This window comes from Bombyx mandarina, chromosome 15 (genome assembly GCF_030267445.1).
Source record: "Bombyx mandarina strain Sakado chromosome 15, ASM3026744v2".
NCBI lineage: Eukaryota > Metazoa > Arthropoda > Insecta > Lepidoptera > Bombycidae > Bombyx > Bombyx mandarina.
Genome location: NC_143221.1, coordinates 1,583,452 through 1,606,875, shown reverse-complemented (window position 1 = coordinate 1,606,875; position 23,424 = coordinate 1,583,452). Strand labels below are relative to the sequence as shown.

Genomic DNA, 23,424 nt, shown 5'->3' with positions numbered 1-23,424 from the left:
CCCCGTTTGCGTAGATGAGAGGAAAATAATATCTAGAAGATTATAGAGCTATAAATTAATATTAAATAATAAATTATTACAGTAAGAGGTTGTCTAACATGATTTGAATATCATATGCAAAAATTTGATGCAAGAGTAAGAACATTAAAATTGAAAATAATTTTTTTAGTGTAAATGTGTAAAGAACGTTCATGGCTGCTCTGGATCATTAACTTTGGTGTCCCATGAGGCTAGATGCTTTCTCCCACGTTCTTGTTTATTAATAACATCGCTCTCCACGAATACCAAGCATTGTTAAGCCGATGATAAGAGAGAGAGAGAGAATAAATACACTTTATTGCACACCAAAACACAATTTACAATCAAAAAACCGTCAAAAAGCAGATTGCAGCAGACATTTGTACAATAGGCGGTCTTATCGCTAAAAGTGATCTCTTTCAGACAACCATTTAATTTACAGAAATTTTGGAAAATATAAAAATATAGCAGGTATGTTACGGTGTACTATACACAATACATTATTATAGAAAATATATACATACAATAAACAAATATATACCGTTTACATATATGTAATCTTCTTCTTTTTCTCCACCTTATCCCACTATGTGGGGTTTACATATATGTAATATAAAATATATAACTAATTGATTTAAATACCAATAAAGATAAGACGGGTACTCATGAAAAATATTATTTTATTTCACTTTTGTTCAAAGTTGCTTATATACCGGATTTATAAGCAGGTCGTAATTCTGATCTGGTAGTAGATGAAAGGAAAGGGCTATATTCCCTTTGCCTTTCTAAATTGAAAAAACTAAGTTAATAATTTATTTCAAAATGTCAACTGTCAGTCCCACGAAAGCAAAAGTAGGTAGTTTCTAAAGTGAAATTTTCTTTTAAAATTTGTAAAAAGTCTTAATTAAAATACATATTCTCATTTAATCAAAGAAACAAAGATAATGAGTAATTTGTATTTAACACCTGAACATGTGCTGCAAGGCGGATACCATCATGCTGCCTTGAGAAAGTTACAGGAACCGAACACAAGCATCGAACCGCACAATATTATGTATCCTGTGTTTTTAATGTATGTATTATGGGCTTATATTTCTGTAGGCAATAAATAGATCGTGTAAATATAATATATTGGTATCGCATTACCGTGATAAGTCTTAGCTGCAGAATAGTCGCTACCTACTTTGGAAATTTGATTTGGGTAGTTTCATATTATTCTTTTCGTTCACTAATTAAGAATCATAATTAAGAATTTATGGGAACAATTATTCCCAAATGTAAATAACACAGGAATTCAATAATCTGAACATAAATGTATTTGTGTAATTCTAAAATTTATTGTTTTGTTTGTGAAATGAAACTTTTTTATTTATAGAGAAAAAGATAATGCTATCGAACCGGTTCATAGTATGCCGAATGTAAACAGATATGGTGTTGACCAACTCATACCCCTTTTAGCAGAACTTGTGGAAAAAGGACTTAAATCTATCCTCATTTTTGGGATTGTGGAGACACTGCCTAAGGTAACACACTTAAACTCATAATTAATGAAATAAATAGCCTTAAATGTAGCTAAAAATTTATTAATTTCAGTAATGAAATCTCTACAACCAGTGATTCTCAAATTATAAACTCAAATTCTTAAGAGTGCTGCCAAATTTTACATTCAAAGTTATAATCACACTATTATATACATAAGTTTACTTATGTATATATCTATTCTTTTAAATCTACCTTTTGCTTAGTGTGCCATTAAATTTTAAAATAGTGTAGTTACAAAAAAAAGTTGTAGAATCAATACTCTACATATTGATGTCTCTAAATTCTTCGAGAAACATACTGCTCATTGCTATATAATATGTCATAGACATACTTTAAATATCTGTTTGCAGGACCCAACAGGTACTAGTGCAGATTCAGGTGACAATCCAGTAATAAAAGCATTGCCGAAATTGCGTGCTGCCTTTCCTGGTTTGTTAATAGCATGTGATGTATGTTTATGTCCGTACACATCACACGGACATTGTGGCTTACTGAAGAGTGGAGGAGGTATCGACCATGAAGCATCGGTAAAGAGGATAGCTGAAGTCGCATTGGCTTATGCAAAAGCTGGTATAACTACTTAAATTTTTATCTCCTTACTTAAACTAATAATATTTTTTTTTAACATCAGTTTTAACCAATTTAAAGCAACAAAAAAAGGTTCCTACCCCCATAAGTCATATTTTTTTATATATAAACTGATTTTCTTGATAGAATATTGTATGACTCCAAAATGACATCAAGAAAAATATAATCATGACAAAGTAAAGACAAGACTGATAAGTACCATTTTCACCTCAGTTAACAGATGTTGCCTTATTGTTTTTTTATTTATTTAGTAGCTATTGAGGAGCTTTAGGCTATCAAAAAAAATGGAAATAGTTTTTTTCATTTCAAAATGTCAAATGTCATGTGAGGGTGCCTAAAAGAGACTTGGATGGATTGTGTGAAAGAGGATATGGTGTGAATACAGAGATGACGTATGATACATGAAAAAAGAGGTCATGCTGAGCTGATCCATATATAATTAATCAGGTTCTTATAGTGTCCATGATTAAGGTCAAATTTGGATTACTGAGCGAACGAGCCAGACATATAATATAAATCTGTATAAAGGTGATTTCCGACATATCGTTTTTTTTACTGCATTTCATTTCAACTTTAGGAACTTCGGTAAAGAATATGTGTATTTAATTAAAATAATAGAATTTCTTTTTTCAAAATGCAGGTGCTCATGTGGTGGCTCCTTCAGACATGATGGACAATAGGATTAAAGCAATCAAAGAGGAGCTGGTCAGAAATAAATTGCAAAACCAAGTAAGTGATTGAATTATTTGAATCTTATTTGTATTTGTTTATTTTGTGATCGCCATTAAAACAATAGAAATGCAATAGTGCCAAATTTCTGGTGGCTTCCTTTTTACGTGATCATACCATCTCAGTCTACTCTCCTGCATCTTGTCAGCGATGTCGCGTACACAAGCATCCACGCACGTACTCGTTGCGGATTTTGTCATCAAGCATCTTCATTTTAGCAACTTGAATGTTATGCACGTTGTACTTGTATTGATCGCATATGGTTACAAGTTGACCGTAGATGGAAATCGGGCTGTTGTCATCTGGATCTGGGGTCATCAAAGACATTTAATGTGTCTTCGCAACACTCAATACTAGGCCACCAGCCTGTAACTGCTGTTTCCACAACAGGAGTGCCTCTCGTAGCTCTCTGCCGCTCTCGGTGCAGATGGCAACGTCGTCTGCATAGATGAAAGTCCACGAGGCTGAGGACTGCGCCACTTCAGTAAGCGAGTCTAAAACCTTGCCGACTAGGAAGGGACTCAATACTGTACCTTGTTGCAGATCTTCTGCAACTGCTATTGGTTTTGTCTGACCCACTACTGTTCGTACCATTGACCTCGCATCCCAGTACATGTCAACTGTGATTTTAACATAATGTTCGGGTCATTCTTCTTACGAAGGCTCCACCGTATCGTATCTCTTGGCACACAGTCAAATGCCTGTTCCATGTCCAAGAATGCGACATACAATAGCCGAAGTTTTGCACGATTCCTTAGCGATCGTATTTAAAGAAAACATGGGATCGGTGGTAGATAAGCCCTTCATATTGCAGTTATTGTCTTTATAAAAAATCTCAGAAAAGTTGTTGGGGCCTCTTTAGTTGGGCATCTAAGCCATAGCGTGGCATGAAATGAGATGAGCGAACCAGAATATTAAATATAACCTGACAATGACAGCAAACCAAAAATCTTTCATTATAAAATCAAAAACTAAAAAAACAAGTTTTATTTTCGTTACAAACAAATTTACATTTGCTTTAGTTCATTTAAGTGAGTTGAATACCGCTAGGTTTTCACGGCCGCTTGTTCTTAGCAAGCGCACAGTTTGAGAAATGGCTGTGTCGCTCTTTAAATCGATCCACGATGGATTTTTTTTTGTTTTAATGTGTGATTAATGGTGGCCATAAGGCCTTTCCAGTTTCACCAGGACAGGTGGACGAGCAAATACTCAGCCAGGACGGTTGATTAATTGACAGCAGAGAGGTAGAACGGTGGTATCTACCCTGAATATGTCGTAGCAAGTAATGAGTAATGAGCGACTCCAGAAGCCGCTATCAACCCTACACCTTCGGCAACTTCTTATATTTGTTTAATGTTTAAATAATAAAATTTATTCTGCCCTCTTCCCGCCGCTTCTGCGCTCTTATCGCCTGTGCTCCTATGTTTTTTTTTTGTCATTTCTAAGGTGTCCATACTGTCTTACTCGTGTAAGTTTGCGTCGTCGATGTACGGACCGTTCCGTGACACTATGAAGAGTTCTCCGATGGAAGGCGACAGGAAATGCTATCAGCTTCCGCCGGGCAGCGCCGCCTTAGCCGCCAGGGCCGCAGTAAGTAACGCCAAGTGTTCTAATTGTAGTTCATGAAAATGATTTAGGTTAAATTTTCGAATCGGTTTCTTGAACGTAACCACCCAAAGTTAAGAATTATTTTTTTTAAGGTATGGGACATATTTTTGTAGGCACTTAATGTAGGAATATGATAGCACAAATTAACTAAATTGGTTCCAAAATATTATTTATCTATGACCAATATTTTTATTGTATATTATTATATGGCCATTCCGGAACATTCCAACTTGTGTTTTTATAAATACCTTTCGAGTTAATTTTATGATTTTTTCAGTCTACTATTATTGGAATGTTTAAATCATATAAATAAGCAAAGTCAAAAGTGTCATTTTTTCCGGTCACCGTCCTCGTCGAACCCGTCGCTGGCGACGAAGGGTTCGACGAGCGAATTAACCCACAGACACAGCCCACTGAGTTTCTCGCCGGATCTTCTCAGTGGGTCGCGTTTCCGATCCGGCGGTAGATTCTGCGAGGCACCTGCTCTTGCTAGGGCCAGTGTTAGCAACACTCCGGCTTGAGTCCCGTGAGCTCACCTACATGTTAGGGCGAAGCTGAAATAGCCCCTCAAATAGCCTTTCATTTTCATCTATGTGTGCCAAATAACTTAATTCGTTTTGTTGCTTAATATTTTTTGAAAAAATATCATTGTTTTCTCTTTGTAATAATAAGAAAAATATAAATGTGAAATATTGATTAAATGCTAATTGAAACGAGCAGGCGCGTGACGTTTCTGAAGGCGCAGACTTCCTGATGGTGAAACCGGGCCTGCCCTACCTGGACATAGTGCGGCAGACCAAGGACCGCTTCCCGCACCACCCCTTGTTCATATACCAGGTAGATTTGTATTCCCAAAAATATTAGGTATTATCGTAACAGTTAACGAACAAATATGTTACATCAATGGAGTTTATTAATATCAAAGACTGATAAACTTTTTCTCAAATATTGGATTCTGCTTAAATTTTATTATTACTAATATTGTATCATCATAATATCATAACATAAAAATTATTACTGTCATTTCTATTTCTCATTTGCTTAGTATTGACCTATTTGTAGTATTAAGAATGTTGTTTTGTTCTGGGAATACGCGTCGCGATTCCGATCCGGTAGTAGATTCAGCGAAGCACTGCTCATGCTAGGGCTAGTGTTAACGAATTCAACAGCTTGAGCCCCGTGAGCTCGCCTACACATTAGTTAGATGAACCTCGAGATTACTAGGAAAGATAGAAAAAAATGTATGCATATAACATACTGGTAGCATGACTTACTGAATGTCTGCATGAGTATATAGCATGAAGCTTTCGTGCATTCCAATGCATGTCATGCAGGTCATGCAATTTAAACTTCGAATTCATATCAGAAAATAGGTGACGGCATTCATGTTATGATAGGCTTCTCTTCATAATAAACAAATAACTAACTAATAAAGTAAGAACTCTCGCAAGTCTCTTCCTAAGAGGAAGTGTAAAAGTAGCCCCGGTAATTACCAAATTAAAAAGCGGATAGTTAGCGTGGTATGGACATGTGATGCGGAGAGAGAAGATGCGTGTAACTAGGAGATGTATGGAAATGGTAGTGCAAGGTGGAGGGGGAAGAGGTTGACGGAAGAAGACATGGATGGAGTGTGTGAATGACGATATGAGAGAGAGAGGGGAGTGTGAGAGTGAGAGTGTTGAGATTGATAGAAGAGAATGGAATAGAAAAATTCCCTGTGCCGACCCCACCTAGTGGGATAAGCTGGAGAAAATAAGAAGAGTCTTCCTAAACAAGAAGGCAAAAGGACACTCCCAAAAATGGTACAGGCTTTAAAAGGCGGATCTTCTCATTCTTCAAGCTTTCTCTATGACTCATTCCCTCAACCGCCCATAACTTTTAAAGTGTCTGAAATTTTTAGACCACGAGTTAATGTTAACGTTTGTAATCCGGGTTAGGTATCCGGAGAGTACGAGCTGATATCTAGGAGCGGTGACCGCGCGAGCATGCAGACCAACTTGATGGAGATCCTCACGTGCATGAGGAGGGCGGGTGAGATACCTACTCGTTATATAGAGCAGCGTTCGCTCAACGAGCGAAATTCGACGATAATCACTACTGCTTCAAGGTTTAGTTTATGAGTTAGACCTTCTCATTGGTTTTGTTGTTGAAAAAGAAATAGACTATTTAAAAAAAAAAACGTACCATCCGGTTCTAGAATGTTCTCTACAGTGTTTGCTGAGTGCTATGACATGTCCTTCTTCAAGCGATGCTTGTGAAGAGTACTCAATGGTAATCAGCGACTTGGCTCTGCCCCTGGCATTGCTGATGTCCATGAGCGACGGTAACCACTTACCTTGAGCCGGATGCTCGTCCGTCTACAAAGGCAATAAAAAAAATGTTAAGGCCAATATGTTTTTTTTTTGTTGCTTAGATGGGTGGACGATCTCACAGCCCACCTGGTGTCAAGTGGTTACTGGAGCCCATAGACATCCACAACGTAAATGCGCCACCCACCTTGAGATATAAGTTCTAAGGTCTCAAGTATAGTTACAACGGCTGCCCCACCTTTCAAACCAAAACGCATTACTGCTTCACGGCAAAAATAGGCAGGGTGGTGGTACCCTCCCGCGCGGACTCTCAAGAGGTCCTACCACCAGTAATTACGCAAATTATAATTTTGCGGGTTTCATTTTTATTACACGATGTTATTCCTTCACCGTGGAAATCAATCGTGAACATTTGTTGAGACGTATTTCATTAGAAAAATTGGTACCCGCCTGCGGGATTCGAACACCGGTGCATCGCTCAACACGAATGCACTGGACGTCTTATCCCTTAGGCCACGACGACTTCATATTATATTTATATAAAGATATACTTTTGTTTTCAGGCGCCGATTGCATCATAACGTATTTCGCTCCTCTCATTTTAAGCATAATATCAGAAAAGAAGTAATAAATGTCAAATAAACTATGTATCTGTAAGTGGTAGTGGTGGTGGATGACATATAATATATAATAAGTACAGTTTTATAATTATAGTAGTTATATCAAGTACAGAGACTGTTGTTATTGTTCTACTTAATTTTTATACACCAATAAATTGTTCGAGGAAATGTTTCTTTTTTTTTCATTTATAAAGCTGTAGTCCTGTAGTATATTGGTTTTGGCCGAGAAAGAATATCCCAATCTTCAGAATCGGTAATGAATGAAAAGTAAAAAATAATCCATAATAAAACAAGTAATGGAATGCACGACTTTACGCTGCTAAGAATGGTTTTTATTATGTTATAGCCTCAGATTTTGGAGCTGCCGGTGATATGTTGAAAGTCAAACCTACTAAGAATAGTGGACACAGTCAGCCTCTACTGCGATTTTTAAGATTTCTTGTGCTGTGGCACAACAATACATACATATTATTATATACTTCTTGTGTTACGCTGAAATTTACCATGAATATTACCATGCTATGTATGTTAAGTATAAAATTTAAATAAATACGGATTAGTCGCATATATTCAAGTATAAACCGCTTGGTCAGCCGCAGTCAGCCATCTTTTGAAACAAAAGTTCAATAACTTCATTTAAATTTGAAGAAAACATAGAAAGAATAGTTTTTTTTATTAATTGACACTAGTTGCCGCAAATAGGTATTACGTAGATTAAGTCAAAGTACAAGAAATTTTACTAAAATAGCTACTGAACACTTTATCTTTGGAAGTGGCTAAATTGAAACTTTTTAGTTTTTTTATATACATAATTATGTTTATGTGCTTGTACAAAAATCAGATTGAATTTAAAAATATTTTATTTAACTTTTTAGTTGTGTGTATATACATATACATATTACTAAAATTCAAAAATGATAAAATACCTACTTAGATGTGTTTTGACCAATAACTTCCTAAAGAAAATTGTTCTTAGAGATCTTGCATGGTCTGTATTGTCTGGGTGGATGATCTGCAGACTTGGAATTTTGCATCAATTGCGACTTCCTCCTCATGTCTCGATGGTCTTGGCTATACCGGTGATATATGTGGATCCTATATACTAGTATATACCTCTAAGTATAACTCAAGAGATGAAACGAAAGCTCGTCTGTCCGTAAAATTTAATCTGATACGAAGAACATAAATTGAGTGTTAACTAAGCTACAGGTAAAATATACTGCAGTTGTTTGCATTCTGCATTTCATGATTTTTGGACGTTTTGTTTTATTAACTGTTGCTATGGACTGCTTTCCCTCTAAGGGTTGCAGTCCATGAAGATGTTTGTTATGAATATATAGGTATTGACCCAAATTACTATACTTTTATTACCACAGTAATTTATCTCAAATATATTAAGTGTATAATCTATGATGTACACATTTTAACTATAGTTTCAAAAATTTACAAAATTTGGTGGCAGATGGAAAGAAACAAACAAAAATAAGGTATCAAAATGTAATTATTACATTCTGTTTTTTGAGCTAGGAAAGACATAACTGTCTGAATGGTACATATATAGGAATGTATTTGAAAACATTTTTTGTATTTTAATAATATTTTTTTTAGTTTTTTTTTAATGTTTCACAATTTTGCATGTAAAACTTTCATAATTCATCATACTCTTATCCAAGAATTTGATTATGCCGCCCTTTAACTTTCCATTCAAAGGCCACTTAGAAACGTGGGCCAATTGGAATGATCCAGATCGACTTACTTGTACCAATTATACACACTTTACAGCTACGTCATCACAAAGTGGACCAATAGTAATCGCCCACGATGAACACTAGCGCTAAATAATAGCGACGGCAGCGTGTCATACTTCAGTTTTTCTTGAACAATTGAACGAAAAGTATCGGTGTACTGTTTGAATACGCAAGTGTTTGATAAAAGCATTTTAAAGTGATCCTATCGTGGCTGTGAATATAATTTAATTTAGATTTTTGTTAATTTCGGAGTCTTTTAATCTATAGGTAATTATAATTGCTTTAATCGTATGGAACTTTTTAACTTATCACTGTAACTTCTAGCTCTGACAATTTAGAATTTTGACAATAATTCTCGTTTTCGCAGTTCCCGATTTCATTTAAACAGGATAAAACACGATTTCATTAACGAAAACGTAACCAAGTTTAAAAATGTAGGCAAATTAACCATCGTAAAACTCGTGTACTGGAAATAGCGGCCAAAGAATTTTCTCGACGTCAAAGCCGCTATGGGACGGCCCACTTAGCTATTCTTGATGTTATAATAATTGGAGTTATTAGATTCCTATGAATACATTCTACACCATGCGTTTCTAATTTCATTTTCTAGTATTTTAATAGACCGGATATTGACCCCGAGCTTTGGATGACGTGTCCCTGGCATTGGTTACGTGTCTCAATGGTGTTAAAGCATAACTTCCATGGAACAATAAATAAGGTGTTTTTATTTCAAATTTGCTTCAGATTTTGCATGGTCAAGATGCGGTGGAGTTTGTTCGCGCTAGTTTTGGTGGTCGCGGCCGTTTGTGCCGACGACAAGAAGGAGAAAGATAAGGACATCGGCACAGTAATCGGTATCGATTTGGGTACCACTTACTCATGGTGAGTTATTCTATCCTAAAACATACTGATCATTTTTAAGCATTTACACTGAAGCTAAACTATTACATTCGAAATTTAACACTGTATTAAAAAATATATTCTGATTCTAACAATAATTTATAGATTATAGTTGAATATATTGCTCTTTATTTATGATTTCACAATGAAAGTGGAGATTTAAAAAATGCTTCTTTAGGCTTATGGTAAAATTTTCTAAACACTATTTCTATTAGTCTAACAACATTCTTTTTTTACTCGCAGTGTCGGAGTCTACAAAAATGGACGTGTAGAAATCATTGCCAATGACCAGGGAAACCGTATTACACCTTCATACGTGGCCTTCACTCAAGATGGTGAACGTTTAATTGGTGATGCTGCTAAAAACCAGCTTACTACAAACCCTGAAAATACTGTTTTTGATGCCAAGCGTTTGATTGGTCGTGAATGGGGTGACCAAACTGTCCAACATGATGTTAAATTCTTCCCCTTCAAGGTCATTGAAAAGAACAGCAAACCTCATGTTCAAGTACAAACTTCACAAGGTGACAAAGTATTTGCCCCTGAAGAAATCTCTGCTATGGTTCTAACTAAAATGAAGGAGACTGCTGAGGCTTACCTTGGAAAAAAGGTTACTCATGCTGTTGTTACTGTGCCTGCTTATTTCAATGATGCTCAACGTCAAGCAACCAAAGATGCTGGTACAATTTCTGGTCTTAATGTAATGAGAATCATTAATGAGCCTACTGCTGCTGCTATCGCCTATGGCCTTGACAAGAAGGAAGGAGAGAAGAACGTTCTTGTCTTTGATTTGGGTGGTGGAACCTTTGATGTATCTCTGCTAACCATTGATAATGGTGTATTTGAAGTTGTTGCAACCAATGGGGATACCCACTTGGGAGGTGAAGACTTTGACCAGAGAGTCATGGAACATTTCATCAAGTTGTACAAGAAGAAGAAAGGCAAGGACATCAGAAAAGACAACCGTGCCGTGCAGAAGTTGCGTCGTGAGGTTGAAAAAGCAAAGAGAGCCCTGTCTTCCAGTCACCAAGTCAAGATCGAAATTGAATCATTCTTTGAAGGTGATGACTTCTCTGAAACCCTCACCAGAGCTAAATTTGAGGAATTGAACATGGACCTCTTCAGATCCACTTTGAAACCTGTGCAGAAAGTATTAGAAGATGCTGACATGAACAAGAAGGATGTTGATGAAATTGTCTTAGTAGGAGGCTCTACCCGTATCCCTAAGGTTCAACAACTGGTCAAGGAATTCTTCAATGGCAAGGAGCCATCTCGTGGAATTAACCCTGATGAGGCTGTTGCATATGGTGCTGCTGTGCAGGCTGGTGTACTCAGTGGTGAACAAGATACTGATGCTATTGTCTTGCTTGATGTCAACCCTCTGACCATGGGTATTGAAACTGTCGGTGGAGTGATGACCAAACTCATTCCTCGTAACACTGTCATTCCAACTAAGAAATCTCAGATCTTCTCTACTGCCAGTGACAACCAACACACTGTCACTATCCAAGTGTACGAGGGTGAGCGACCAATGACCAAGGACAACCATCTACTTGGTAAATTTGACTTAACTGGGATCCCTCCTGCTCCTCGTGGTATTCCACAAATTGAAGTCACATTCGAAATTGATGCCAACGGTATTTTGCAAGTGTCTGCTGAAGATAAGGGAACAGGAAACAGAGAAAAAATTGTAATCACTAATGACCAGAACAGACTGACACCTGAAGATATTGAAAGAATGATTAAGGATGCTGAGAAGTTTGCTGATGATGACAAGAAGTTAAAGGAACGAGTGGAATCGAGAAATGAGCTCGAAAGTTATGCTTACTCAATCAAAAACCAACTTCAGGATAAGGAAAAACTTGGTGCTAAGGTTTGTATCTAAATAATTTCGATTAATGCAAAAAATTATTTTGAAGAAAGTGTATTTTATATGCTTTTTAATATGTTGATCCTAAAAAAATCTTTACTTCATAACAGGTTACTGATGATGACAAGGCGAAGATGGAAGAAGCCTTAGATGCAGCCATTAAGTGGTTAGAAGATAATCAAGATGCAGAGTCTGAAGAATACAAGAAACAGAAGAAGACGCTTGAAGATGTCGTGCAGCCCATCATCGCCAAACTTTACCAAGGCCAGGGTGGAGTACCGCCCCCGGGGGCGCCGGAAGATGACGACTTCAAGGACGAGTTGTAATCAGACTGAATCGCAGCCAAACGTGATCTCCGCACAGATGGCCGCGATCGTCTTGCGCGGCGAGTGTCCCACGCACGGATGGATGCAGTGTTGTTAGCTCGAGTGTGTATATTTATTGTATGAGTGCAGTGAGTGGGCGTGTGCGACGAACCTCACAGAGTCGAGATCTGATCGAGTATCTGCCGTTGCGCACGCACGTGTGAGTGAGACGTGCGCCTGTTTCTGTAAAAAAAATGTGCATTTTGTATTTTTAGTAAAAGCAATAGTTAATTGTGTGTTTGTTAACATGGAGATTGATAACATCAGTCGATTCAGTCTTCCTGTATCGGATCGATTATTCTCGCACACTATGAGACGACCGCAGTGTTCTGTATGTATGTAATTGTTTTAGAGACTGCAAATTTGTTAGTTCATAATTAGCAGAATAATTTAAATAATTATGTGTAGTTAAATAATTTCAAAGAAGTACGAAGGAGTACATAATAAAACATTTTTTCTATTGAGCAAAGTCTTTTATTTGAAATTTTAGATGACAAAGTCAGTCTGCTCGGACGTGGCACAGTTGGGCCCCGCACTCTATATCAAAACTAGGTGCAGCCATCACGGCCGCCTGCAGTTTCACTTGCACGCCGTCTGTTGATAGATATTACTACATTGCAATCTATCTATCTTGTACATTCAGTTTTAATACTAAACGGGCCTGTTTTACAGGTTGACTTCGAATCTTTACGTAACTTTATAACGAACATACGAATTATTGCTTAGATGGGTGGACGAGCTCACAGCCCACCTGGTGTTACTGGTGCTAAGTGGTTACTGGAGCCCATAGACATCTACAACGTAAATGCGCCACCCACCATGAGATAAGTTCTAAGGTCTCAAGTATAGTTAAAATGGCTGCCCCACTCTTCAAACTGAAACGCATTACTGCTTCACGGCAGAAATGAGCAGGGCGGTGGTACCTACCCGCGCGGACTCAAGAGGTCTTACCACCAGTAAGTAGTCTAGAACTTATTTATTGATACAAAATACTTATCAATTTAAAGACTTCATCTGATTGCCAAGTGATAAATATCAGTTGATACTTTCTAGACACTCATACCCGATCCTGTAGACCGAATGGTAAACAGTCGACGTCGCCCAAAACACGTCATTACGGATCCTCCTGATCCATTAATGGTGCTTTTAGGTACCACAAGCACAAGTCACCGTCCCCGTCGCTTGCGACGAAGGGCTCAACGGGCGAATTAGTCCACTAAGTTTCTCGCCGGATCTTCTCAGTGGGTCGCGTTTCCGATCCGGTGATAGATTCTGCGAAGCACTGCTCTTGCTAGGGCCAGTGTTAGCACCACTCCGGTTTGAGCCCCGTGAGCTCACCTACACGTTAGGACGAAGCTGATATAGCCTCTCAAAGCTATAAGCATAGGAAAGAAAAAAAAACTACATCTGGAAAGTATCAAATATGATATTATAATTTATGTCGCTCCTGGGAAATCGACATCGACCACTTTGGGAATACCTGATTTAAACTAACCAAAAGATTGACTAGCGTCGACTTCCACCGCAGTGATGCCGGCCGCCGCTCGTAGCTCCGCTAATGCCTCGGAGAAATAGTTGTCTAACTGTAAAACAAAAATCATTGACATTCCTAAACAGTTACAAAATAAATTATTAATAAATTTGAGTTTCTGTATATTTTAATATATTTGAGGGAAAGCGACTGATAATTTTTTTTGTAACTAACGCGGATGTTAAGTTAAGTAGGCATGCTTTTCAATAATAACGGTAGGCTAAAGAATCTAGGTCATTGTTCCGTACAACGGAGGACGAGAACAATGAACTGTCCTAGATTTTATTGTGGTCTGAAATTTGATTAACATGAAGAAAATACTATTGGGATTAACAGAAATGATGATTTTAAAGGGCTACGACTCTAGTGTTACTCAACATACAATGAACGTAAGTATAGAGACTAATTCTTAAGGATTGAAACATTCTACCTCGATTTCAAGTTGAGCTTCGTCATCTCTAGGATGCCGCATAACTCGAGACCCCGAACCTAAGGGTGCTTCATCACCGCTGCACCAGTCCACCCCTCGACTCAAGCGACGACTCTTACACGTTGAAGCATCCACGTTCAATATTATTATTCTAGATAAATGTAAAACATTGTAACGGCTTGTATCTTATTATGCCTAACCCCATCTGGCGTGGTGAAGTTGGAAAGACGAAGACCACCAGCAATCCCACCATCCCAAAACAGCTAAACAGCTATAAGTTTCTCTGGGATTTCAAATTCAATGCCAAGTTTTATCTTTGTAGCAGCATACATAAAGTCAATTGAATTAAAATAAGTTCTACAATAAGGCCAACATAGAAAAGTCTTTTTTTATTATCCAATCGGTCTACCTGGTGTTATGTGATGTGACATGAAACGGAAGTCTTATTAGTGTCACGAATATCCCAATTTGAGACCAAAATATACGAATGATTCGCGAAAGAAATGCGTAAAGTAGTATTCACTTTCTGTGCGGACTTCTGATATACCGCCTACAGCCAGTAAGTAGGAAAGGAAGGTAGAAGTTATTGGATCAAATATTCCTATGGATTAGTTACGGGAATGTCATAGGAACTGGAGGTGGCTGGGCCAAGTACCTGTATCTTCTGATAAACATTCAAACAGACTTGGCAGTGTAGGATCGTCTAACCGATAAAATAATACAGTTAAGATACATTGAAGCAAGATTTTTCAGCACAAAGAAACCTAAAGTATTTGCAACTAAGCTTTCACTTCGAAAGTGCATTTAACTGTTGATCGAAATTATGGTAACAGGGCTTTGTGTAGCGTAACGAAAGTGAAATGAATGAATGAATAACTAGTGCGGTGACTTGATATATAACTTTTTGCTTGTAGTTTTGTTCACACACACAGCCATAATCATTTTTATGAGACTTCAAAAAAATTTACAATTCGATTAGATTTTTTAAATGTTTGTTTCCTCAGCACCGGGAAAACGCCAGGAAGAAGAAGTGAGCGTAAATTATGACTAAGCACCGGGAAAACGCCAGGAAGAAGAAGTGAGCGTAAATTATGACTAAATACTACTGAAGACTTTCCTTTTTTTAATTACTATATGTACTATAATAATTATTTTCCTAATTTGAATTATATAGATACCTATATGCTGTTCATTCATGTTTGTATTCATTATAAATTTGATTAAAACGAACCTATTTGGCGGGGTCGGTGTATTGTCTAAAAGTTCGAATTCTTTCCCCGACATCGGGAATCCAACGAGAACCCAACCGTTATCGATGCAATCCTAATGAGAAGAATACAATTTAAACAACAATTTCTATGGATATTTTAATAAAAATTTCTGCTGTAAATTATAGATGTTTGGACGAAGCTCACGGCTTACACCACATTAAGGATTCACTTAAAACTGCTGTCTATGAAGACATTACAACGTGAATATAACCATGAATCTTGAGACATGGGGTCGACGTCTTAATTGTATAATAGCATAAGGGATATCCTACCCATAATTGCTTCGAAGCAATTGCATAGTTGTACCGAAGCAATTATATTCAGGGAAATTTGCTTTGATACCGAAGTGTCAAATCCCCCACCCCCACACCGTGGCGGGAAATACGCTGTTCCACTAGCATACAGCGGTTGGCGACTGAAGTATACAAGTGCTAATAAACGCCCGTTTTTCCGGGGAGATACGCCTTTGAAATACTCAAGCCGTGAGTGATTCTATTCTGGACACTACACAGCATTATGTGAACTGAAAAGTATATTTTACACATTTTTTAAAAAGTAGCCGATTACAACCGATGTGAGTTGGTATTGTGCCCATTAACATCATAACTAAATGCGATTGAATGTTAAGATGAGCACCGTATAATGCTACCGTTAATATGGACTGACCAAACAAAGGCAGTTCTAAGCGGTCACGTTAACGAGGGCCCCAAAAAGGCCGCGGTACCCGAAGAATGGCGACTTCCTGTGAAGCGCACCACCATCCGAACTGATAACCACGACCACTCTGCCAATGCTGCAAACGTCTGATGACGGGTGTAATGGAATATGCGGTAGGGCCCTAAATATATCCTTGGACCCGCGGTCTGCTTCTAACATCTGTAGGCCGTCAAGTCACACACACCCTGCGTGCTCCTTAGGCGTAGACGCCTCGTAGGAGGTGCGGCCCCGTGCCCGAAAAAAAAGTTGTAATGAAACATAACCTTCAACAAGATACGTCGCTTCACTATGACAGCTTTCACTTGCACGCTCGGTTCATGTTGACGTAGTTTCTGTCCAAACTCGTCGGTCTTTGCTTTAGCTTCACTTAACAAATCGTCGAAATGTACTGCGTGAGATTTTCCACGGGGGTATTAAAAAAATGTAAAATTTCTTTACTCGAAACAACAATAAAAATTAGAGAACCGTAAAAAGTTATCTTAAAATTAAAGATTTTTTCTACACTCACGATAGACTAAGCGGAAATGTTTGGCCAGAGCCAAAGCCTGAGACCTGCGGCCCGATCCACGAGGTCCAATAACAAGGACTCTGTACACTCCAGGAGCGCCGACCACGTGGTGTCCCTGATAGGGTCCTTGAGCGCCGGCCGCACACGCCCGAATGGCATTAAAGCATTTTGTTGATATTTTTTCTATTTCATCTTCGGAATCAATGTACACCTCCTGTACATGTTTTAAATGAAATAAAAGGAAGCAAGAGGAGAAAAGAAATATATGTTTTTTAATTCAAGTAGACCTTTGTGACTCGACATGGCTTTACCAGCGGTACGGAATAGTTTCAAAACTAATAAGAATCGACAAGAAACCTAAAACCTGCTCTTTTCCTATTTTTCATTTCCAATATGTTCATATATACAACAAAAAACAGAGTAAAACAACAAATATACTTAGTCTGGCCACAAATACTGTTACAAAAAAAAAAAAAAAAATTCTATTGCAAATAAAAATTTATTACTTTTACAGTGTGTTAATTTAATACATAAATATAAAACAATTTAAAGTATAAAAAGCTTATTTGAAGTGGTCTCCATTGGCTGCAATACAGTCCTTTAAACGTTGAGGCCAGTTATCAATAGAAGCACGCACTCTTTCCATGGGAAATTTTTTCACTTTTTACTAATACCAAGCGTATGGAGAGTTTTAAAAATTGCATTTGGCTTCATACCTACTTTGTGTAATGCAATCACAGCGATTCGGTTCCCTTTATCACCCCACTCCATTTTAATATCTCAAAATATTGTACAATGTACCGGTAAAATGGGGCGATTAGGGATTGAGAGGCGAATCGGGAAAAAACCGGGAAAATCTTTCGACGCTCAATATAAGTTTTATATTCGTTGCAAAATCTTCCATTTTTTGTAGTTTAATAGTAGAATGTTGAAAGTTCACAAAACAACTCTGAATATGCATGATAATAGCTGCTAACTTATAAAAAATCGCGTTTCAAATTAACTTCCTGTGGTGGTAATTATTTTAGTGCTAGAAACTTTGATCTCTTTTATTTATTTGATAATAATAGAAGACGACTATGATTTATAAACGTTATTTAGTGTTTGAACCAGCATATATATTAAAGGAAAGTCTCAGTTGTTATTGGTTTTAATGTATTTGATTAAATAAAAATACATGTAAAAATCTGTTGTTTTTGGGGATATTGGGGACGTCTTAGGTACAAATAACAACGAAAAAGGGGTCAATTGGGATGAGAATACGTGAAATGGAAACGAGCTAAGTATAAATAGGTACAGGTTTGTAGGGTTGTCTATGTAGTTATAACAATATTTTTTAAATTTGTTGGTAAAAATCTGGTTTATTCGAAGTGAAATTGGGAATAAGTCTTTAATTGAAATAGATAAGCAATTTAATATAAGTAAGTCGATTTTGCAGAGACATATAATAAGATCAATGAAATCTCAAGGTGGACAAAAATGTCTAAGTAATACATAATACAATATTTAATATTTGTTCAGAGTGGGGGTATTCATCTGATTAATCCATGGAATAACCTAATCTACCTACCTAATCACCTAATCTCTTAACCCAGATAGAAATATCAGCCCCTAAGTACTTACCAAGAACGGAGAAATATAAACCGTTTCTAAGAAAGCCCACTATATATATATATATATATATATATATATATATATATTTTGTTAATGCACTGTCGATTGCACCTATAATTGAGGTGATGTCTGCCATGTACTTTTGTCAGTTTTTCAATTTTTTTTATTGATTATCACTTTGTTGGTGCAACTAAATAAATAAATAAATTAAAACTATATATAAAAATAAAAGTAGTGCCAGCCCTAGCAAATTTCTCATTTCGTCCCAATTAACCGCAATTTTCGGGTAAATAGGGATTACACCTATTTTTGCATTTTTTGCTTAAACTGGAATGCTAGTTGCATAATTTTAAATTACACAACAAAGATGCCCCCAAGACTCAATCATTTTGATCCTGATATAGCATTATATACATCAACAACTACCTTAAAATGGCTCATAAAGTTGGAATTTGTCCCTAATCGCCCCATTTTACGGTACTTATTGGCGCCAAAATGCGAAAACTCAATGAGCAATCATATAAAAATGACAGATTCCAAATTCAAATGTAATATTTTGTTTATTTTTAATTGTAACAGTATTTATGGCCAGACTAAGTATATCAAATATATGTATGTATACGTGTTTACCTTTAGAGTAGCCTTGTATGCAAACTTGAGTCCTTCGAAATCCTGTTGAAAAAATGATCTAGCCGATGTGAGTAGATTGTCAGACGGAGGAGCTTGAGGGGGGGTTGGCATGAGGGCTAGTGTCACGGTTGGCAGCACACCATCCTGCTGCAGACAACGTGCCTCCCGCACTGTGCAGGGATGGTCTGTATATATCAAAAATTTATCTAGCATAAGTAGGTTAAGAAATCAGACAATAATAATTCGATAAAAACAGATTTTTATAGACAATATAATTTAGATAAAAAATAATTGCTGTTCGTTAGTCTCTTCTTGAATTATTCTTCTCTTAGTTCTTGAATTATTTGTAGAAATCCAGAGAAGGCTTAAAAGGTAGATAAATAAATAAAAATAACAATTTTGTTTTTCCTTTAATGTCGCCACCGTTAGACGGATTCGTTTTGTTTATTTTAAGTTTATTTTATACAAAAATCTTTTATTTATCGATTGAGGCACTACGAAGTCTGGCGAGTCAGCTAGTAGACAATAAAACTTCATACAGATTTTTGGTCAATTTAAGATAAACAATAAAATGTTTGAATCCGTTCGTATTAAGTTTAACGATCACTTTCAATTAACGACCGACAAAATGAAAAGATCCTAGGTTTTATATTGCTATATACTTATAAATATATATTTTATATGACTTTATATATTCTTTAGTCCTATGGATAACGAAAACCCGCAAAACAAGATAGATAAAAGAGGCGAATTATACCCAAATTCCGACCTGTAGTACATTACTCAGGGCTATTTACCAACGGCCATACGACGCGACCAAATTATCCCAAATTTTAGGTCTCAAGTACAATTACTTTACCAAACATCAACCAGCCGGCTTGAAGTATTTGATCTTTCATAGTAAGAGTTTTCGTAATTTCCGATAAGACAACAGGAGACACGCATCCGGGCATGTAATTTTCGTGCTGTAATTATGGTGAAATCATCAATTTATTTCATTATTGTTTTATCGATGAAAACGTGTTTTATCATTTACCTTCTCGTATCGATCCATTACGACTCGGCGTGTGATCACGAACAAACCCAAGTCCTTTATCAACTGTTTTAGAATGGCCGTGATATCTATGAAAAATACATTTGATTTTAAATGCACCCACCGCACGTACAGCCATGATGCATGCGTTTATTAAAAAGCTCGGCAGTCACGTAGTATGTACACGTATCAGAGAAACATGAGACACTTTAATTTCAAATGAGGTATAATACCTCACATTACATACAAGGGAATCATTCCAAATTCGAGCACTTTATTGTATTTTATTTCTTTTTTCTGGATACGGGGTATATCCATTAATGATGAGGCCTTCCATTAGTGAGGGACTATAGTGAGAAAGGAGGCGAATTTAGGTAAGCAATAACAGAAGTGAGATGGGCCAGATTCGCGCTTAGTTAAACTATTTTCCATGGTATCAACTCAGCCAGGTTTCCGCAAAAGCGTACGTGGGTGTGTTGGGAATATTCACTGATAATTTTTCATATTATTGTACACAATTTGAAATTAACGGAAAAAAATGCTTACTTATTCACTGTTCCAAAATATGTAATTAAATGTTTTTTTTTTATTGCTTGGATGGGTGGACGAGCTCACAGCCCACCTGGTGTTATGTGGCTACTGGAGCCCATAGGCATCTACAATGTAAATGCGCCACCCACCTTGAGATATAAGTCCTAAGGTCTCAGTATAGTTACAACGGCTGCCTCACCCTTCAAACCGAAACGCATTACTGCTTCACGGCAGCAATAGGCGGGGTAGTGGTACCCACCCGCGCGGACTCACAAGAGATCCTACCACCAGTAAATGATTAAAATTAGTTTTACGGTTTCATCTCGCTTTTTTATTGTTGTTATATTATTTAACGGCCGTCTGGTGTAGTGGTAAGTGACATGGTCACTACACAAGGGGCTCGCGGGTTCGAATCCCGCCAAGGGAAGATATTTGTATGATAAATATAAATGTCTTTTCCAGGGCTATGGATGTCTATTAAATATATGTATGTGTATAATAAAAATCTTACATTTATATCAGTTATCTGGTACCTGTAACACAAGTTCTTTACGAACTTATCACGGGACCAGTTAACGTGGCGTGATTGTTAGTAAATATTTATTTATTTATTTAAAAAAAAAAAAAACCTGTATTTCGAATACTTTACAGTTTTTGTGGTCATCGGCGGTCCGATTAAACCGTAAAGTAGCTTTAATTACTTAAATAAATTAATAATAAATTACCGAAGAAAATATTGTAATTAATAATTATACCTAGTTACTTATTTTCTATTTTCTAAACGTACAATCTAGAACGGAAGCAACACGCAATAGCGACAGGAAAGAGTTCTATCGTTATGATTAATCATTATTCATATTTGTTAAGATTAATCATATTTCTTAAGAAATAGGAATATAGAATATAACACCCACCGATATGTTCGAGCTCTGGCGATACTAATAGGATGATCCTATCCGCATCTTTACAGCTCTGCGAATAACGATGTAAGAATATTTTCATGTGCTTCAAATGATCTTTGGGCAAGTTGATTAGTAGATCTTTCAACATGTCCTATAACAAGTTAATTACTTATTAGAAGTCAGAACACGTCCGGTACATTCGTATCTAGCGATGCAACGGTGTTCGAATCCCGCAGGCGGGTACTAATTTTTCTAATGAAATACGTACTTAACAAATGTTCACGATTGACTTCCACGGTGAAGGAATAACATCGTGTAATTAAAATCAAACCCACAAAATTATAATTTGTGTAATTACTGGCGGTAAGACCTCTTGTGAATCGCACGGGTAGGTACCACCGCCATGCCTATTTCTGCCGTGAAGCAGTAATGCATTTCGGCTTGAAAGGTGGGGCAGCCCTTGTAACTGTACTGAGACCTTCGAACTTACATCTCAAGTTGGGTGACGCATTTACGTTATAGATGTCTATGGGCTTCAGTAACCACTTAACACCAGGTGGGCTGTGAGTTCGTCCACCCAAGTAAGCAATAAAAAAATATATAATTAATACGACATTGGACTTCAGCATCAATGTCGTTATCCTCTGCGCATTAGACAGGAAGGAATGGAGGAACATAGTCCAGACAAAAGTGCTCGGTAAAGGTGAGATCCACAGCACTGAGGAACACGATGCAAGGAGGATAACGAGTTAGCTTTGTTTTTATTGAAGATGAATTAAACAATAGTCTGTTCGTTGCGTTTACCTTAAATATTTGGTATACTCTATATTTTTCCATATAAGGAATAAACCTTGGAACCATTTCAAGTGGTCGATTTGTAGCATCCGTTTCAGTCATTTCTGCGAGTATACTGAGCAAGCTGTGGCAGTCAATACCTTTACGGAAACTGTAAAATGTACTTACTGATTAAATCTTTTTCTTTGTAAAATATTTTTTATAAGATATTATTTTTATTATTACTCGTCAATTAAGTAAAATAGCATAATGTCACTTTGAATAAATGAGATTTATTTTTTCACCAAAGAGAATATCTCGGTTTTCTCTTCAGTGTTATCGTATATAGGTTTTTTGTTCTTGTTGGCTTAGTACCAGTTTTAATTAATATTTTTCATTACCACTTCAATATTTAATCATAGCAAGTGATTGCAAAAGAAGCAAGCGATGTTCCACAAATGGGACAAGATGGAAAGCTCTAACAGCGAACTAAGAAATGCAGTTTCGAACTACTCTTATCTACTGGTTCTTTTGCTGCATCACATATCCGCATTAACAGCGTTTTCATCTTTTTTATTACCGAAGTCTGTAATTATAGCTGGGAGGTAGCTTAGAACAGTACAATCCTATCTTTTTCCGTAGGAGTAAAGACCAAGAAAGCAACTATTGAAAATTGGACATCAGTGTTATTTGAATATAATACTAGCATACTCGAATTACTGACTAGCAGTTACTATTGATAGGGAATAATCTTAGAGGGGTAGCACCGTCGCACAAATCAGTACAGACTTATCACTACCGAGCGTCGTGGCTTGTATAGCTTTCGCCTTCTGCGAAGTTACCATATTGCAGAAGTATGTTTTGGAACTTGAAAGTGAACATATCAAGCCTTTGTCATTACATCAGGAGTCGAGACATGAACCTCGTCCGATCCCCTGCCCCGTGAGTTTTGGGTCTCCTCTATTCCCTGGTTTCAGAACTCAAAAAGGCGACACGATTACGTTCTATCACATCCGAGGCTCGGCCGCAGGCTATTGAATGACAGGTAGGAATGGTAAGTTTAGTTGGTTCATAACATACCCTCTTGTTCTAAACATTTTTAAGCTATTCCATAGCTTTTATCGCGGGCTTTGAGCGCGGCGACCGATTCAAGAAATTCCGTAACGAAAATAAAACCTAACACCCC

The 23,424-nt window shown here is 37.0% G+C and overlaps 2 protein-coding genes across 5 annotated transcripts; one reads left to right on the top strand and one right to left on the bottom strand.

The window, feature by feature from the left end:
• Window positions 1–726: 726 nt before the first annotated feature.
• Window positions 727–12,761, top strand: Hsc70-3 (heat shock protein 70 cognate 3). Of its 2 annotated transcripts, XM_028173778.2 has the most exons (10): window positions 838–1,090; window positions 1,394–1,541; window positions 1,911–2,130; window positions 2,789–2,877; window positions 4,324–4,467; window positions 5,206–5,322; window positions 6,423–6,516; window positions 9,948–10,044; window positions 10,306–11,935; window positions 12,043–12,761. In XM_028173778.2, exons 1-10 carry the CDS (start codon window positions 963–965, stop codon window positions 12,256–12,258), a joined length of 2,883 nt encoding a protein of 960 aa, XP_028029579.2. In that variant the 5' UTR covers window positions 838–962; the 3' UTR covers window positions 12,259–12,761. The 2 variants fall into 2 exon arrangements, with proteins under 2 accessions (XP_028029577.2, XP_028029579.2); XM_028173776.2 differs by lacking the exons at window positions 9,948–10,044; window positions 10,306–11,935; window positions 12,043–12,761 and adding an exon at window positions 7,358–7,582 and having other exon boundaries at window positions 727–1,090.
• LOC114242577 (adenylate kinase 8) lies at window positions 12,749–22,537 on the bottom strand. 3 transcript variants are annotated; one of them, XM_089733119.1, is made up of 11 exons: window positions 22,428–22,537; window positions 21,477–21,615; window positions 20,035–20,120; window positions 19,858–19,963; window positions 18,999–19,183; window positions 16,755–16,968; window positions 16,510–16,634; window positions 15,490–15,581; window positions 14,259–14,409; window positions 13,793–13,880; window positions 12,749–12,891 (listed from the first exon to the last, which is right to left on the bottom strand). In XM_089733119.1, the coding sequence occupies exons 2-11, from the start codon at window positions 21,610–21,612 to the stop codon at window positions 12,797–12,799; spliced, it is 1,278 nt and encodes a 425-aa protein (XP_089589245.1). In that variant the 5' UTR covers window positions 21,613–21,615; window positions 22,428–22,537; the 3' UTR covers window positions 12,749–12,796. The 3 variants fall into 3 exon arrangements, with proteins under 3 accessions (XP_089589245.1, XP_028029584.2, XP_028029583.2); XM_028173783.2 differs by lacking the exon at window positions 22,428–22,537 and adding an exon at window positions 22,269–22,391; XM_028173782.2 differs by lacking the exons at window positions 19,858–19,963; window positions 20,035–20,120; window positions 22,428–22,537 and adding an exon at window positions 22,269–22,391.
• Between the last annotated feature and the right edge of the window lie 887 nt (window positions 22,538–23,424).

Excerpts from the sequence above, each read along its gene's own strand:
- LOC114242577 (XM_028173783.2), bottom strand. The coding sequence starts at position 22,361 with ATGACTGAAACGGATGCTACAAATCGACCACTTGAAATGGTTCCAAGG. Across the intron at positions 21,616-22,268 it reads GAGTATACCAAATATTTAAG|GACATGTTGAAAGATCTACT; the intron begins GTAAACGCAACG and ends AACTTGTTATAG. Across the intron at positions 19,964-20,034 it reads TAATGGATCGATACGAGAAG|CACGAAAATTACATGCCCGG; the intron begins GTAAATGATAAA and ends CCATAATTACAG.
- Hsc70-3 (XM_028173778.2), top strand. The coding sequence starts at position 963 with ATGAGTAATTTGTATTTAACACCTGAACATGTGCTGCAAGGCGGATAC. Across the intron at positions 1,091-1,393 it reads ATGTATCCTGTGTTTTTAAT|AGAAAAAGATAATGCTATCG; the intron begins GTATGTATTATG and ends TTTTATTTATAG. Across the intron at positions 10,045-10,305 it reads TTGGGTACCACTTACTCATG|TGTCGGAGTCTACAAAAATG; the intron begins GTGAGTTATTCT and ends TTTTACTCGCAG.